The 16,421-nt window shown below is 39.7% G+C and overlaps 1 protein-coding gene across 2 annotated transcripts in view; it reads left to right on the top strand.

Annotated features, from left to right (window-relative positions):
- PDCD6IP (programmed cell death 6 interacting protein) overlaps positions 1 to 12,672 on the top strand; it is a 31,439-nt gene extending 18,767 nt beyond the window's left edge. For both annotated transcript variants that reach the window (XM_030483365.2, XM_030483355.2), the window contains exons 9-18: positions 322 to 445; positions 1,141 to 1,318; positions 1,713 to 1,824; positions 2,518 to 2,687; positions 3,441 to 3,689; positions 5,019 to 5,153; positions 6,026 to 6,120; positions 8,604 to 8,736; positions 9,097 to 9,302; positions 10,065 to 12,672. In XM_030483365.2, coding sequence (XP_030339225.1) covers positions 322 to 445; positions 1,141 to 1,318; positions 1,713 to 1,824; positions 2,518 to 2,687; positions 3,441 to 3,689; positions 5,019 to 5,153; positions 6,026 to 6,120; positions 8,604 to 8,736; positions 9,097 to 9,302; positions 10,065 to 10,233 — 1,571 coding nt within the window. In that variant the 3' untranslated portion in view covers positions 10,234 to 12,672. The remainder of the gene's footprint in view (positions 1 to 321; positions 446 to 1,140; positions 1,319 to 1,712; positions 1,825 to 2,517; positions 2,688 to 3,440; positions 3,690 to 5,018; positions 5,154 to 6,025; positions 6,121 to 8,603; positions 8,737 to 9,096; positions 9,303 to 10,064) is intronic.
- The last annotated feature ends 3,749 nt before the right edge of the window (positions 12,673 to 16,421 follow it).

Raw genomic sequence — 16,421 nt, 5'->3', positions numbered from 1 at the left:
TTTCTAATTTTTGTTCTTTGAAGAAGCAAACTTAAAAATGAAGCCTTAAGAAAAATCTGATTGGTAATCCTACAGTTGTTTTAAATATAATGCCTTTAAGTTATTTCTAACTTAATTTCAGTCTTAAAAACTGAAATCTAACCTAAATGCCTGTAGAAATAAAATAGGTTTTTTTTAAGACATCCTGGGGAGTGGGGGAGATTATCTTAAGCTGTTCAGATCAGTCTCTGTAGTACAGCCTGAATGACAGAGCTGTGAAGACGCTTGTGTCCCTTTACCTTCACGGTACAACTTGAGTAATTTATACTACTTTAATTGCAGACCTGTTTGAGAAGATGGTTCCATTGCAAGTTCAGCAGTCTGTGAGTGTTTATAACCAGAGAAAGGCAGATCTAGTGAACAGGTTAATAGCCCAGATGAGAGAAGCCACAAATCTGGCGAATGGGTAAGTATGGCTCCTTGTGAAATTTCTCCAGAGGAGCTGTGGAACAGCCTACAAACATCAGTTGCCTTGCAGCCCGCAGACATCCAGATTACAGCAGCAGTTTTGTATAACTGTATGGTAGGCTGGCAGACTTAAGCCATAGAGGGATATTTAGAACTACTTTTCTGCAGATGTTAAGACTGGAAGCTTATCAAGAACAAGTAGTTTTTCATTTTCTTCAATCTTCCCTTATTTTTAAGAGTTTGACACTTGCTCAGAAAAAGTTCCAGTACCATTAATTTTGAAGGAATTTCACATTCCAGCTTGATTGTACTAGTGACTCAATAAATTATATCCCCCCCCCCCCAAAGGAGAATAAATTGTTCTTTAAATAATAATAAAAAAATCATGTCAAGCTGAAAGGTAAGAATGTAACTCAAGGCATTTGGTTATCTACCAGATAGTTACTGCTAAGAACATTTGCCATATTTTGTAAGTTCTAAAAGGCTAGGACTTGTTTAGCTTTTTAAGACTTTGAAACATGTTTTTGGTGAGGTATACACTAGGAATAATTCAGTTTTCAGTTTGACATTTCTGTCCAGGAGTACATTATGCTCTGTTTCCATTCTAGTTGACTGCGCGGTTGTTTGGACAGCAGTGTTATTTACAGGATAAAACTACAGACAAGCTGCTATTTAACATGTTGACTTTTTCAGTGTGTTGGCTTCCCTCAATCTTCCTGCTGCTATCGAAGATGTGTCTGGGGATACTGTTCCTCAGTCTATTTTGACCAAGTCTAAGTCTGTGATTGAACAGGGAGGAATTCAGACTGTTGATCAGCTGATCAAAGATCTGCCTGAACTGCTACAAAGGAACAAAGAAATTTTAGATGAAGTAAGTAAGCTCAGCAACTGCTAACACTAAAATGTTGCTAAAAAACACCACCACTGAACTTCTTCCTCTTTAAATGGCAATAGGAAAAGTTCACAATTATCCAAAATGCTTGTAACTTTAATAGCACTTCAAAAACATGCCATTTAAGTTTTTAGTCCGTACAAAAACTGTGCTGTCATGCATGCCTGTTCCTTTACAAGTATTTTGTTTTTCAGAGTGTTGGGGTGGGGAAGGAAGCATTGTAGAAAGATGTGGGTGATTTGTGCCTTTCAAGCCTGTTTTTTGTTTACCAAATTAAATTTATGAAGGACGTATAAACATTCTTCCTATATTCAACACTAGCTGTTTCATGTTTAGAACAGTGTATAACGCATGCAACATTTTGCTCTTGTAGTCACTAAGATTATTAGATGAAGAAGAAGCAACAGACAATGACCTGCGAACAAAATTCAAAGAGCGCTGGCAGAGAACTCCATCCAACGAGCTCTATAAGCCTTTACGGGCAGGTAAAGGTCATGCTTTGGATTCTGGGGATGCTCTGAAAATGGCCATTCTCATTGTGTCAATTAAAGTAGTTTGGTAAATATTCGTAAAGATACAAATGTCAGTTTAGGAGAGGTTGTGCCAAAACATCCTTATTGCAGTCTGCAGCATTATTTGAAGTGGAGAGATGATGTGCAGGCAGAAGATTTCCTGCTGCTTGTGCACTTGTGCAGTGTGTGTGCATGCTGAAGTTTCAGAAAGCGTGTGTAATGGAAAACATCTGCCCTCCCAAGAATCTGGTTGAATTACCTCTTTAAATACTTCAGTGTGCTTAGGGCCGTCACTAGAGCATGGTTTTGGTGTGCTTAGTGTGTGTTGTTTTGAAGCTAATAAGGGGCTGATACTGCCACCTTAGTTTTTGCAGAGTTACAGGAGTTTACGTCTGGGGAGTAGCTCAAACCAGTGTTTGTTCATTTACTTCCATATGCCTCTCTGGAGAATTGATATAGGTGCCTAGTTTATGCACTGTTTAAAAGATAACTTAGAAGCTTAAGTTTATTTATAAGTCTTAACTTCATGATGTGCAGGCTCATAAAAATGTATGAAGACTTGGTGAAAAGCATGAAAACTGCTCTGGTGTAAGTCTTGGATGAAATAAGTTTTGAAATTACATAAACACTGTTGTGTTGTTTCTTTTTCCCCCCTCCTACCACCAGAGGGAGCAAACTACCACAATATTTTGAATAAAGCTGTGCAAGCAGATGGCCAAGTTAGAGAGCGCTACCAGTCTCACCGGGACACCATTGCACTTCTCTGTAAGCCTGAGTCAGAGCTCAATGCAGCCATTCCTTCTGCCAACCCAGCAAAAACATTACAAGGAAGCGAGGTAAAGCATTGAAATTTGTCCTTATGAATGGAACTGCTGTTTATCTGACTAAGTAAACTGACACCAATTGGTGTGGAAGCTGATCCTTAGCTGCTCTTGTTTCTGTCACAATTGATACAGGAGGTAACTAACATTTGGAAAAGAAAGTGTCCCTCTGTTTAAAATTTGCTCAAGTGTATTTTGTAACACTTAGTGCGTGCAAGTTCAGTCACCCTGGACAGCAGGACTGTAGATCCGTTATAAAAGGAGCAATCCTTGATGAGTATTTTCAAGTAGGGTGGTGAGGTGTAGTGCTCAGGTCTTGGGGCAGTCAGGCAATGTAAAAGACATGGCCCAGTATTTTAAATTATTAGGCAATTATACCAATTTGCTTTCTAAGAAAGTTGTGTCTCACAGCAATATAATTATTCTTCTCTAGGAGTGCTTTGAAGTCAGTGGTTTTGCCATTTTTAGAATACCCTGTTGAAGGTATCTGATCAATTTTTAAAAAAATAGATGTAAAAATCTTCATAGTCATTCAGTGTTATTAGTGGAAGCAAATCTTTAGAAGAGAATATAGCTTGAGAAATGCTTGAAGATCTTTGTTCCATTGCATTTTGTCCTGGTTTGTCATCTTAGACACCTTTATAAACAAATACTCATGCAGTAGTGTTGGCAGTGTCAGTGAGGAGTGCAAGATGGGAGCAAGTAGTAGAGTACACTTCTGCAATAATTCCTCCGAATGTTTAACTTCTGGCAATTTTCATTGCCTAGGTTGTTACTGTCTTAAGAACTTTGCTCACCAGTCTGGATGAAGTTAAGAAGGAGAGAGAACAACTAGAAAATGACCTGAAATCTGTAAACTTTGACATGACAAGCAAATTCCTGACTGCACTGGCACAGGATGGTGCTATAAATGAGGAGGCAATCTCTGTGACTGAATTGGACAGAATTTATGGAAGTTACACACAGAAAGTGCAAGAGTCCCTAAAAAAGCAGGAAGAACTTCTCAAAAATATTCAGGTATAACATGTTGTATGTCTTCCTTCCTCTTAACCTAAGGATCAATGATTACCTCTCCAGTACTTCAGAAATCTCACTTTGCTTTCTACTCTGTTTTGCTGCCATAGGCCAGTTGATACTCCCTTACATGTCTGATCACTGAAAAATACAGGCCTGGTTTTGTGTTCACTGGAAATAAATATAAATTTTCAGCAGACTCGTCCAGAGCTCTAGTGTCAATTCTCTTGGACATTTTCTTCCCCAATTCTGCAGGTTTCTTTGCCGTTGGAAGAAGCTTACCTGGTGTGTTAAGAATTTTTTGGGTTTGTTTTGATTTTTTTTCCCCTTATCCCATCTTAATACTTCTTTCTGGCATAACAGGAGGCCTGTACTTACTGTCTACTAGAAGACACTTTGGGTCTCAGAAGTACGTTTTGGTTTGTTCCTAATTGATATTTACAACGTGCTTGACTTCTAGCATGTGCAAAGCTCATCAAAGTAAAAATTAATGAGAACTTCCCAAAGTTTATCTGTAAATTCAGCCTTAATTTGTCAGTAACACTGGTGACAAGTATCTGAAACATCTGGCAAAACAGGAAGTCTTGGTGCTTGGACAAGTGACAAAAAAATAATGGGGCCTATTTGTGCACAGGATTACTTACAACTTCTGACTGCAACTTGGATTGCAAGAACAAAAGGGAAAAAACTGTTTGCAAATGACTGTATGGCCCATGTTTATCAAGTATTTTGTATTTAGACATCTTTTAACATGATAAACTTTTAAGATCTTGATGTTACTTTGATGTTTGAATGTCCTAGAGTTCAAGTTTGGCTGCTTCTGGCAGCTGAAATAGTCTTTTTAAGTTTGCTTCTTTGTTTCTTTTCCCCAAAGAAATGAGATGTAGGTGGGTGATCCTTCTGGATGTTTTCCACTTCCCTGTCCTTTTAATAACTTGCCAATGTCAATCAAACTTGAGGTAGCACTTTTAAAAATACTAACTTTCAGTATGGTTTGGTGAATATCAATGGAGAGTAGACAGGAGAAAGCCTAATTAGTATAGCCTCTGAGAGAGAGTCTGCTTGAGAATGAGCTTGAGAATGAGCTGAAAGTGGCCCACAAGAGACTGATAATTAGCTGCAGCTTAATGCCAGTGTGTAGTTCTGAAATAGTCACTGCATGTGGCAGATGGCAAATGTCAGGAAGCACAGTGTGTGGAAGGTGAGGAAAGGCAGGTATTGGGAGAAAGGGATAGAAGCAATGAGTGAGAGGGGAAAAAACCAAAATGTGCAGAATCTAACACAGAACCAGCTTGCATTATTTTCACTGCTTATTTTTTCCCTTCTTTTAAGAATGCACATCAGGATTTTTCAAAGATGAAACAATCAAACAATGAATCCAATTTAAGAGAAGAAGTTTTGAAGAACTTGGCCGTGGCAAATGACAACTTTGTGGAACTTGTTGCCAATTTAAAAGAAGGCACAAAGGTACAGTAATGCTTAAGGGTGATTTACTTACCCAATGAAACATGGATAAACTTTGCAGACATGCTAGAACGAGGTACACTTCTGAGGATTTTACTGCTGAAGTGAGGACAGTGACTTGCTTGAATTTTGATTGTTTTGACAGCTGTGAAATGCTGCTTTGTTCCTATCTGAAAAGTAAGCTTTTCTAAGTACTAATTTATATTTAAAATAGAAAGAGTTGTTAATTACAGCTGAGTAAATGATGCAGAAGTTACCCAGATGAGCCATGTTACCTAAGGAATTCTTTCATCTGTTCTCCCATGGTATTTAATCACCTTATCAAATTTTTGGTTTATATACAGCTATGCGTATGTGAGGAAAGATGAGGAGAGCTTTATTTAGCTTGCTTTTATTGATCTGAGCATCTGGAAGGTGTCTTACTGCTTCTGTATTAAGTACTTTCTCACGGTTTATTGATAGCCCACTAGAAGTTAAAAAATAAAACTGAAATGTCTGTACAAATGCAGGGAAATGACTGAAGGCAGTAAAATTGAAAGAAAAAAATTACCCTTTAAAAATAAATTATTAATCACTAGAAGTGATCTAGTTTTGTTGTGGTTTTAATACATTTTCTAGTTGTCTTAAACTCTTCTTATATTTATACACACACCCCCATGTATAAAAACCCCACAGAATGATCTGGTATTACAGGGATGGACAACAGCTGACTGATACTTGGTTTTGAAAAGCAGAATAAAAGGCACTAGCAAACTTTACTGGAATGGCAGGTTTTGGGCACTGTAATAATATAAAGCCTGTAACTGGATCGGTATGTAGAAACATGCAAGTGTATTGATTGAACATGTTCTTGTTGGGTTTTTTCTCTTAACTAGTTTTACAATGAGCTGACAGAAATCCTGCTGAAATTCCAAAACAAATGCAGTGACATTGTCTTTGCTCGCAAGACTGAAAGAGACGAACTGCTCAAGTAAGATTTCAGTGTTCTGTTTAAGCACTGTAGAAACATTAAGTATTTATCGGAAGTTAATCTTTAGGGACATGTTTATTGTGGTACTTGATGAAATGAGAAAGGGAGAATAGGTGTGTAAGGCTATCACCTCTTCTTTGTCTTAATGCTCGCCCCACTCTCTCCTCATCTGAAAAACTAAGCAAGTGGTAGGAGAAATAAATGGAAAAATCTGCTTTGAATTCTGTTGTGCTGTTCCTATGTACAGTTTTGCATGAATCTGTTTCATCTGACCATGATTTCACTCTTAGTTCTTTTTGGCATGCATTTGTTAAAAATTTTATTTTACTCTTTCCTTTGAGGAACTTCTGGTTTCTGCACCTTGTTGCTTCTGCTGTGATTTTGGTTTGAGAAATTAGATAAATGCTGCAGCATGTGATTGCCTTCCATCTGCCCAGTGTGATGGGAAGGGAAAATGTCGGTGTTCCACCTCTGCCCTGTAGTCTGCTCTGGTCTCATACTGTATCATTGGTTAGATATGTGGGTTGCCTACACTGCTGGCATATTTTGTTCTTCATGTGAAGGAAAGTGTTTGTTGCTGTTGTCTCACACATGTGATCAGGCTAGGATAGTATGCTTCAGCTGTCATTTTTAGGTTCTCCTCTTAAGAGGAAAGCATAACTGAAAAGCTACCGGTTAATCAGTATTCTTCAGCAGAGCACTTAGCCTTGTCTAAGCAGGGCTGCTTGTGACTGAAGTTTCAGCTGGTGAAACTGCAGTTGTGTGCATGGACCATGTTGTCAGTGGGATGCTCAGCCCTCAGATTTTCCTGCCTGACTTCATTTTTTTTGTAGAACTGTTCCTTTTCAGTTGGGCATGGTGCTTGTAACTGTATACAATCCCTTCCACTTCATACGCTCATGGAATTTGGGAACTGTAGGCTGCCTAACCAAGGCTAAGGTCTGAATATCTCGCATTCTAATATGTTAACTTTCAGTGTTAAAGCTGTGGGTTTAGCTGTTGGTCTAACATTGAGCTGAATTTTGCCATGCTACCTTTTACTGCCTCACGTGCTAGTAGTTCACTACATGAAACCCTGTCAAGGTTGGGGGCAATGATCAGATTTGGGATATTTGTGGTGTATGTCTACAAACATTTATTTCTCAGTGCACCAACCCACAGTCTGAGTAAATGTGTGGTTTTGTCCCTTCCCCACATCCCCCAACTATGATAAAAATACTGACTGTGGGCTACATCTTCACTTAGCAAAAATAAAGTTGTTTAAATGGTTTCTTGTTTAGAACTAGAGAGATTTTGTTTCCCCACTTAATGGTTGCCTATTGGATGATCAGTTTTGGTAGTATAATAAGCTTCACATTTCATGCATTTAGTCACTTTGTGGTTAAAATATATTTCGCTCTGGATGGCACTGCTGTTCTGTAAGCTATTGGTCTTTGCAGTGGGACTTGAAGAAGAAAATCGTTACTTCTGTTCCTTACGTAATATTCTAAGATGTTCTGGTTTTCTTAGTTTGCACGCTATACCATAGTTGCTAACTCATCTGCGCCTTTGTTGGTTTCCCCGGTCTTCTGTTTCAGGTGTCAAGTTCTAGCTGGTACATACTGTTCCCCTATCACTTTTATACAAAATTGCCTGAAATTTTAAATGGTTCCTAATGTCTCTCTGGAGAATCTGCCCGATCTCAAGTATTGACTTTTTGCCCCGAGGAATGCACTACATTGAATATGTAGCTTAGAACTGCTGCTTTAGAGTTTTCATGACAAGCTGCCTGTAAAATGATGCTGTTGGATGGCAGCTTGTGGTGCCGCATGACACCAAAGCCTCCTTTTTATCTTACCAGAGTATCTTACTAAGACTAATTCCAGCACTAGAGGTAACAGAATAGAGAACTCGAGAGCTTATTTGCAGAACCATTCATGTTTTTGCCTGGGTCTTTTTTGGTAGTTGTGCTTACACAGATGTAAATGACATTGCAGACTATCTAGCACACTTTTTTAATCAATTCTGTTAGATATATGGTATTTGCATGCCATGTTAATAGGGCAGTCTACAAGCAATGTGACATTGCTTTGCTTCTGTATTTGAGCATCTTTTCACATGTTAAAATCACTGAAATTTACTTGTATTCTTTTCTGTAGTCTTGAGGTTTCCTTAGGTTCTCAGGAAAGCTTCCACGTTGCTAAATGTTCTGACTATTCTGTGATTTCTGACCCAAAGCTTTTGGCTAATTCAGTGATCTATACCTAGTATTGAGCTGGAACATAAAGACATTATTAGAAAATAGATGTGACAGTTAATCAGAGGGTTGGCTAGAGGATTGTTTCCGTTGAAGTGATTTGGACTCCAAATTCAGTTTGAGCTAGCTCAGTGACCATGCTTTAAATATTGGATTTACCCTGTTGCCTCTTTATAGCTTAGCTTGCTGAAGTGTATAACAACCAATTCTTAAACTAAGCTGTATGTTTGCTGTTTGTTTTTAACAGAGATTTGCAGCAAAGCATTGCTAGGGAACCCAGTGCTCCCTCTATTCCTCTGCCTACCTATCAGACCACATCAGCTGGAGGAAGCAAGCCTGCAGCATCGTCAGCTCCTACTCCAGCACCTAGAACCATGGTGGTAAATACACACTACAGAATTAGTGGGTTGAAAATGCTATGGAAGGCCAAACTGATCTGTAACTTGTGTATATCACTGCTTAGTATTGAATGTATTTGGGAATGTGTTGAAGGGAAATAGAAGGCAAAGTCCAAAGGTGCAGAGAATTGTATTATGTAATATTGATGTTCATAATTTACAGATTTGAAATGGAAAGCTTATTGCTTTTTAGATGCTTCACGTTGTATTTAGTTTATACAGATAATAGAATGTCTGCTTAAAATTAAAATAGAAATAAAAATCAACTGATCATACACCCACAGCTTTTGATTCCAAGACTTCTAGAAAGAAGCATCAGCTTAATCCTTTCTCTTTTGTTAGGGGACTAAACCGCAGCCACCAGCACGGCCACCACCACCAGTAATTTCTGCAGCAAGCAGTTCCTCTTCTACATCAGCACCCTCTGGAACAGCTCCTGCTGCTGCTCCTGCTGCTGCTCCTGCTCCAGGAGCCAGTGCACCTGCAGCAAGCACTGCACCATCACAGGCACAGGGACCTCCTTACCCAACTTACCCAGCTTACCCAGGGTAAGCTGTGGGAGTACTTAAGTAGTTCTTTGTTACTCTGTTATCTAAAAGCACTTGTTTGTTGCATGTGATGTTTTAAAATCCTTTAGTGTTACAAATGAAGATGCATTTAGTGTTTGGGGCAAGATGATCTTTTTAGTTTTAGTCATGTCATTCTTGCTGGAATAATTTGCTGGTACCATTTGTGGGAAGGGTTCATTTTAAGTTTTTTGTGGTTTGCCTTTTTTAAAGAAGAAGGGAGATAGGACTGCAGCTCCTTAACTGTGGTTTGGGGACTATTGTCAGCCCTTGCATAATCGGTGTTTTTTATCTCAGAAGTGTTGGCATATCTCATTTTTCAAATCTTGGTATCTTGCAAAAGATGATGAAAAATACAGAAAATATTCCAGCTTAGTGTGCTGTCTTCTGATGCTTTTTTCCATCTTTCTGGAGTCAGGATGAGGACTTGAAGGCTCTCCTTCAGCAGCAGGCTCAGCAAATGTTAAAATATATATGGTGATATTAAACATGAGATAATCAATTTAGATCAGTTCTAAATCCAGCAAGTTGCTTTTACTCCGCCTCCTGCCTGCATTTCTGCTTCATGCATTGTAATTTTTTTCATGTTTGATCCTTGAAAGTTACCACACTTTCTGCTGCACAAAGAGGAAGATTAAAGGAAAGCATTTCCAGTGACTGCATGTGTTTTTGTATCTATTAATGAGTTGTCTTTTGCGAATTATCAGTGTTTTGTAACTAAAGTATGCTTCTCACCCCCCACAGGTATTGCCAGATGCCAATGCCAATGGGCTATAATCCATACCTGTATGGTCAGTATAATCTGCCGTATGCTCCCTCACCTGTCTATCAAAACCCTGGACAAGCACCATATCCGACACCTCAACAACCTGGATACCTTTTTCCTCAACAGCCTTATTACCCTCAGCAATAATGTATCTGCAAAGAAGCTCTGCTTGTTAAAATTTGGGAGAAATTGGCAATAAGCATACTAAAACTTTTAGCTTCAGTTACTGTACCATACTGAACTGTATGCGGTCTATAATTCCTGTTCATTGTTAACTGCTCAAAAATGTCTTGATCAGTTCTTGATTACACTAAACACTGAAACATCTGCTGCAGTGGTTTAGACTGTAGACTAATATCAAACTTAGAGCCTAATTCAGTGGTCTGAAACTGTACACTACATGTTTGCTAGACCAAAATATTTCACTGCAAAAATCCTGTAAGTAACAAATGGGTTCAGATGAGAAAAATTAAGCAGTGTGTGCACTGGGTGTGATATATTCTAGGGAACCATATAGCATTTCCTTCTGTACCCTATTGGCTTGTATTTTTGGGGGGGGGGTTTAGTTAAAAATGCTTATTTTGTCTAATAATCAAGGCCTTGTAAATTGTTAGTAAACAAAATAAATTACTGAAGAATGGTTTAAACCGTTGGCATTCTCATAACCATAAGAATGTGGTTGGTGTGTCTGTAGATTCTGTCATTTGCCCCTTGACTTGTGCAACATAAAGTAACTTCCCAAGTGGTTAGCCTTATGACTGAACTTCCACCTTTTCACTGATTCTGTGTTTTTTGTGACAGAATCTATAATTAACCATTTAAATGTTGTTAGATGAAGTCTTGCAGGTAGAATTTTCCTATAACTTTGAAGTGTATTGGACTAAAATATGTTCATTACTGTTTTAAAGGAATGGTTACTCTCATCTTCAGATACTACTTCAAAGAAGGGAGATCAGGGTCCCTCTGACAGGACCCAGTGGCTGGTTGGTCTAACCCACATTTTCCAAAGAAACGTTGATGAGAAATGTGTATGGCTCAGAATAGGGCAACTATTGATTGTTGGAGCTTTTCAGATTGTTTCTAATGATTGCTTTTTTCCCTTGAAAAATTAATGTATTCCCTCAGGGAGCTTGGTACTAGTGGAAAAACTTTTTTTTGTGGGGGAAAAAAATAATCTTGTAAATGAAAGCACATGGAATATTTTCTTTTGGACCCATCTTCTCAAGGGATTAATAATCTTGCTCTACATTTTGCATTAGATAGTGAAGAGTATCAGTTTGTGCTTAATGGCTTCTACCAAATATTTACAAACTGTCTTTTAGTCTGGTTTGTTGTTTTGTTTTTTTTCAACATGCTTGTCTAATGAGGGACCCCTCCATTCCTTTAGCCCTTAACATGAGTCACTTGGTTCTGTGGGACAGCTAATGTCCTGAGTGCTTCATAGAAGATGTTCTGGCCTTACAGAAGAGCTATCATAATACCTATGTTAAATGTTACTGCTTTATTTTCTATTTAAGTGCCTGATTTAAAATATCGAGGTATATTTTAATGTAGGGGTGTAGAGGTGCCAGTTATTGTAGCATCTGGGTGGAAACCTCACTGGACCTTGGATACTTTTCTTCATGAAGAAAGCAGCACATGTATCCATGTGAGCTCCTTTCTTCCTGTCTCAAGTTCTTGCTATGTGATCACTCCGATGACTTTGTGAAGACTACTTGTCTTTGATACTCTCTGACCCCCACAGAAGATGCGGATCAAAAGGTAAAAATAAGCATCTCGTAGAACATGAGTATCTAATTCTAAACACATTTATTAACCCTGTAGAAGCTCAGTGATGTGGGGGAGCAGGCTGAAATAAGAGAATACAGTGCTGTAGATACAACCATGCACAAGGGCAGGTGCTTTGCATTCCCTTATGAGCCTTGCTGAGTGGGGTGGCACAGAAACCTCTCCAGTTTTTTTTGCCTGATGAGAATATGTAAGAGGCAAGCAAGGACAATGAGAAGCAGCTTGGAAGGTCACGGTTTGGAACCAACAATCAGAACCTGATTTTCCTCTAACTAGAAAAACAGCAGTTTTCCACTAATTCCACTGTGTCAATGTGAGCAAGTGCAAGTCTAATGCAACCTTTTGAGTTTGAAATTTCTAGTACACTATGGCCTGTAGATTTTTCAGTTTGCACATTAGATGCATTTGAGCTATTGAGTGAGTTTGTTTCTAGTGCCTCAATTTATAAAACTTATTTTAATGCTGTATAAAAATGTAACTTGGTTCAGCATAAAGATTCCTAGAACTGAAATTCCCTTTTTAAAATTGCATGGAGCTGGAATCACTGTTTAAACACTTTTTTTCCAGTTGTGTTACTGCTTGCTTTAGTCTGCTATTATTTGAATATGTATAGAAATCTATGCATTATGTTCAGCTTTCTGTTTTTCTCCCCCCCCTTTTTTTTTTCTTCCTAAAGAGAATAGAAGAATCCAGGGACATGTATGTATCTGCTTTTAAGCATGCAGCTGTCATGACTTTGGTTGAAATGTTATCTCGTTCTTCTATAGTTTATTAAAAAAAAAAAACCAGTTAGAAAAACCTGATTTCATGGCTTTTCTCTTGAGTCCTTTGGCTTCAGACAAATGTTATTTTGGAAAGGATGGAAATAAGTAAGTTTGTGCTGTGGTGAAGGCACTTGGCATGTGAGGTACTTTACGGTACAGCTGCTGCTCTGGAATAACAGCTGAGTTCAAATCCTGGGAGTTGTGTTGATTTCCAAGGCTGATGGAGTGTGTTCCCCTTTGATATGAGGAGGAAATGGTAAGGTCCGTCTGCCTCCAGAAGGTTTGATTCAAAGTTTATTTTCTTGAGCTCCCTGTTAGGGTGGGTTTTGTGTGACTCGCAGCATGGGTGTGCTGGGCAAAGCCATTCCAGGCTGCCAGGTCCATCAGCTGGTTAAATATTACCAGCACATAGATGACTCCCATGGGCACACCAAGAAGTTGATTGATTGATTTATTTATTATTTGTAGAACAAGCCCGTCTGATACCATGCATATTGCAATTGCTGTGTGGAGATCAAAGCTTACCATCATGTCCTTTCCAGAGACTTTGAAGTCCAGCATTCATTTTGTCTTGCAGAAAAGCTTTCAGTGCAATTAATGAGAAAAGCAAGTCTGATGAAGCAAGGTAATTATGGATCATCAGTGAAAGACCAAAGTATTGCAAGGCTAGTAAGTCTTTCCTCAGAGTTTTCTTTTTTTCCTTTTGAATGTGGTTTCAGCCCATATGAAGAAGTGTCTTTCCTGACCACTGATTTCACACTGCCAGCTAGTGCTGGTTCTGTTACTGTTGTAGGATGTAGGGTTAGCTGAGCGCTTTAAGGCTGATCTGTGGGATCTAGTCTTGAGTTACACGGAACAGTGTCCTTGCTATGTCAGGGTCCTTTAAGGCAGTATTTGGGCCTTGATGTTGTGAAGCAGCAGGTAGCTGAAATTGGCAAGAAAATTCCTTGGAAAGCAAATCTTTCTTTGCGTTAGTGGAGAGATGTACTTGCTTTTACTAAAATGTGTTCAGTTCTGAAGTGACTTGCACCTCAGAACCTGTTTTCTGGCATGTATTTATCCTCACAGAACATTTAAATAGACTAAGCTGAGTGACCATGTGTTTTAAGTGTTGGTTGTATACTATTGGGTGAAGTCTCCTGAATTTTCAGGATTTTGCTATGTTCAGTTTAAAAGAAACTAATTTGGGAGTTTTGAGCCCTTGAAAAAATGAGCTATGACAGCAGAGCAACGCTCCAAATTGCTTTTTCATATTGTTTATGGGGAGGATTTGGGGCTTTTTTGTTGTCACTTTGGACTAGAATTAGCCACCTGCTATTTAGATTTATCTTAACTTTTGAAAGTAACATTTAAAAATGGGCAGTGTTTAAAAACAAAAACAACAAAAAAACTTTGACTATTTTAACTGTTCTAAGTACTGTCACAGGTTCCAGAGAAGCTGTGGCTGCCCCATCCCTGGCCGTATTCAAGGCCAGGTTGGGCTGGGCTTTGAGCAGCCTGGTCTAGCGGAAGGGGGTTGGAATTAGATGAGCTTTAAGGTCCCTTCCAACCCAAACCAGTCTGTGATTCTATTATCTGACATGGTGAGATGGTTTCTTATCCGGTGCAGCAAGTGATCTGATGAGGCTTAAACAGCTGCTGTGATGGAGTGACATTGGAGCAAAGTGGATGGCGGGTGTTACCATGACCCATTCTGACAGTGGGAGTAGAAAAAAGGAGCATGTGTTGCTGGCAGGAGAAAACCCTGTTGGCAGCTACAGCTCTTTCACTGTGGAGAACTACAACATGAACAGCAGATGTTGCACTGGGGCATCAAAAACTTGGAGAGGAAAAGTGTCAAAGTGGTCAGAGAGGAGAAAGAGCCAGGAGAAGATGGAAGGAAAGCTGAGGAATAGCTGATGCTTGAGGAAACCATCAAATGAGTTTAGGAAGAGGAGGAAGCATGGAAACGCCCTAGGACTCTGACAGCATGAGGTCATAAATCAATGTTTTGGGTAGTGCAAGGTAAACAATTCAAGTTGAAAGAGCTTAAGAATTAACTGAAACAGAGCAATGGTAGTAAGGGGAAGAGAAGAAAGAGCTTTAGCTGTGCAAGCAGGGAGGGGGAAGCCGGAGAAGGAATTTAAAGGTGAGGGAAACTAATTTTTTCTCCTCCTCCTTGGGCGAGGGAAGAAGTAATGGTGAAGGAAATGAGTTTATCAAGAAGATGATTTCCAGTGGCTCTGAAGCTCCGGAGTGCTGGATGTGGTGGGGAGTGGTGATGGACAGGGTGGCCCTTGGGAAGGGAAGAGGGAAGATGCAGCAGATCAGGTGGATTTGGCAGTGTTGGCGCAGGCTGCCTGTAAGGGGGAGTTAGGCCTTAGGTCACTCCACATACATGGAGTGACCAGTCTGAGTAGAGGAATTGAGGTAGGTGCTGACATGACAGTCTTCAGTGCTGGAGACCCTGGCAGCCTATGAAGGAAGGTGAGCAGGTCAAGCCACAAGAGCCCAAGAACAAGAGGTAGGTAGGAGTATCTCGGAGCAAATGGAGTTTCTTATTAAGTAAGAAAGCTGACTTTATTCTCTTTGCAGCCTCTTTCTGCCACTAGTTATATTTTACTAGTGAATGAGTATTTCATATTAATTAATTTTTCATTAGTCAGTGGTTTCCAACAAGTGTTAATTTCCATAAGCAGGAACAGAGTATGTGACTGAGCAAGAAAACAGACTTAGATCCAGCAGAACAAACCTGCCTGGTGTGTTGCTGTTTCCAGTGTTGTCATATGGCCACGCTGAAAGAGTTTTTCTTGTTGCTTATCAGTAAACAAAAGTTCGCAGGGCACTTAAACACCCAAATATAAAGAACGAACTAACTGAGAGTGTCTGGCAGCCTCTTATCGCTAGGTGGCATTAGATGGAAAGACATGACAAGAGCCCCGCTCCTCCAGCACCAACTGCGCTGCTGTTGGATCTCAGCATCTCAGCGGCATCATCAGCATCGGGTGGAAAATTTCGAGCAGCATTGTTAAAAGTCACGATGAAATGATGCTAGCTTATGGGAGGAAAAGTTTCGCTGTGCTACAGAAAGAGATTGCTGTGAAAATATTAGAGCAGAATGCTACCTGTAAGTCTCTAGAACAGAGTTTTCTGGGTTTAGAGAATTTCTCCCCCCTTTGTCTATGTGGTATTTCACCACAGGGCTGTCAGTGGGACTCCTCCACCCCCTTTTCTGTGAAATAACACTTCATGTCCATTATTTTTAAAGGAGGAGCAGAAAGGCAGTAGGTTATGTGAAAGACTGATAGCAATGACCTCTATTATCAGTTAATAACCTTGCTAGTATAATATATTTCTCCTAATTTCTGCAGAGGAGGTGATAGCAGGTACTGCAGTCTCCCCCCTCTGGACAAGGGCCACCAATTTGGGTAACTGCTTATGCTGTTGGGTAGCAAAAGCAAAGTGTCCCAGAGGTGACCGTGCTATTGGAGGCTTACTGGTTTCTGCGGGGATGCAGAGCTGACAGTAGGAAGTTAACTTTTGCTGACCTCCTGTGGCCTCATGGTGGCTGTGTTTCGTGTGGCCTCTCATCCACGGCGAGAGGAGCGTGAAAAGGTGAGTTGGAAACTCAGGATAACGTAAGTAGAAACTTCTGGTGCCTTGGTGTGCTCTTCCCTTGAGCTGCACTCACTGGTTTTGGGGCAGTGTGAGGAGATCTGGTCCCTGCACAGCTGCAGTAATATTCGTATCAGATGGCACACAAAACGTGCTGATGTTTGGAGCACACGCAGTAGATTTTACCTG

This window comes from Strigops habroptila, chromosome 1 (genome assembly GCF_004027225.2).
Source record: "Strigops habroptila isolate Jane chromosome 1, bStrHab1.2.pri, whole genome shotgun sequence".
NCBI lineage: Eukaryota > Metazoa > Chordata > Aves > Psittaciformes > Psittacidae > Strigops > Strigops habroptila.
Note: the sequence above shows the minus strand (reverse complement) of the source record. Positions and strands in the feature narration are given on the sequence as shown.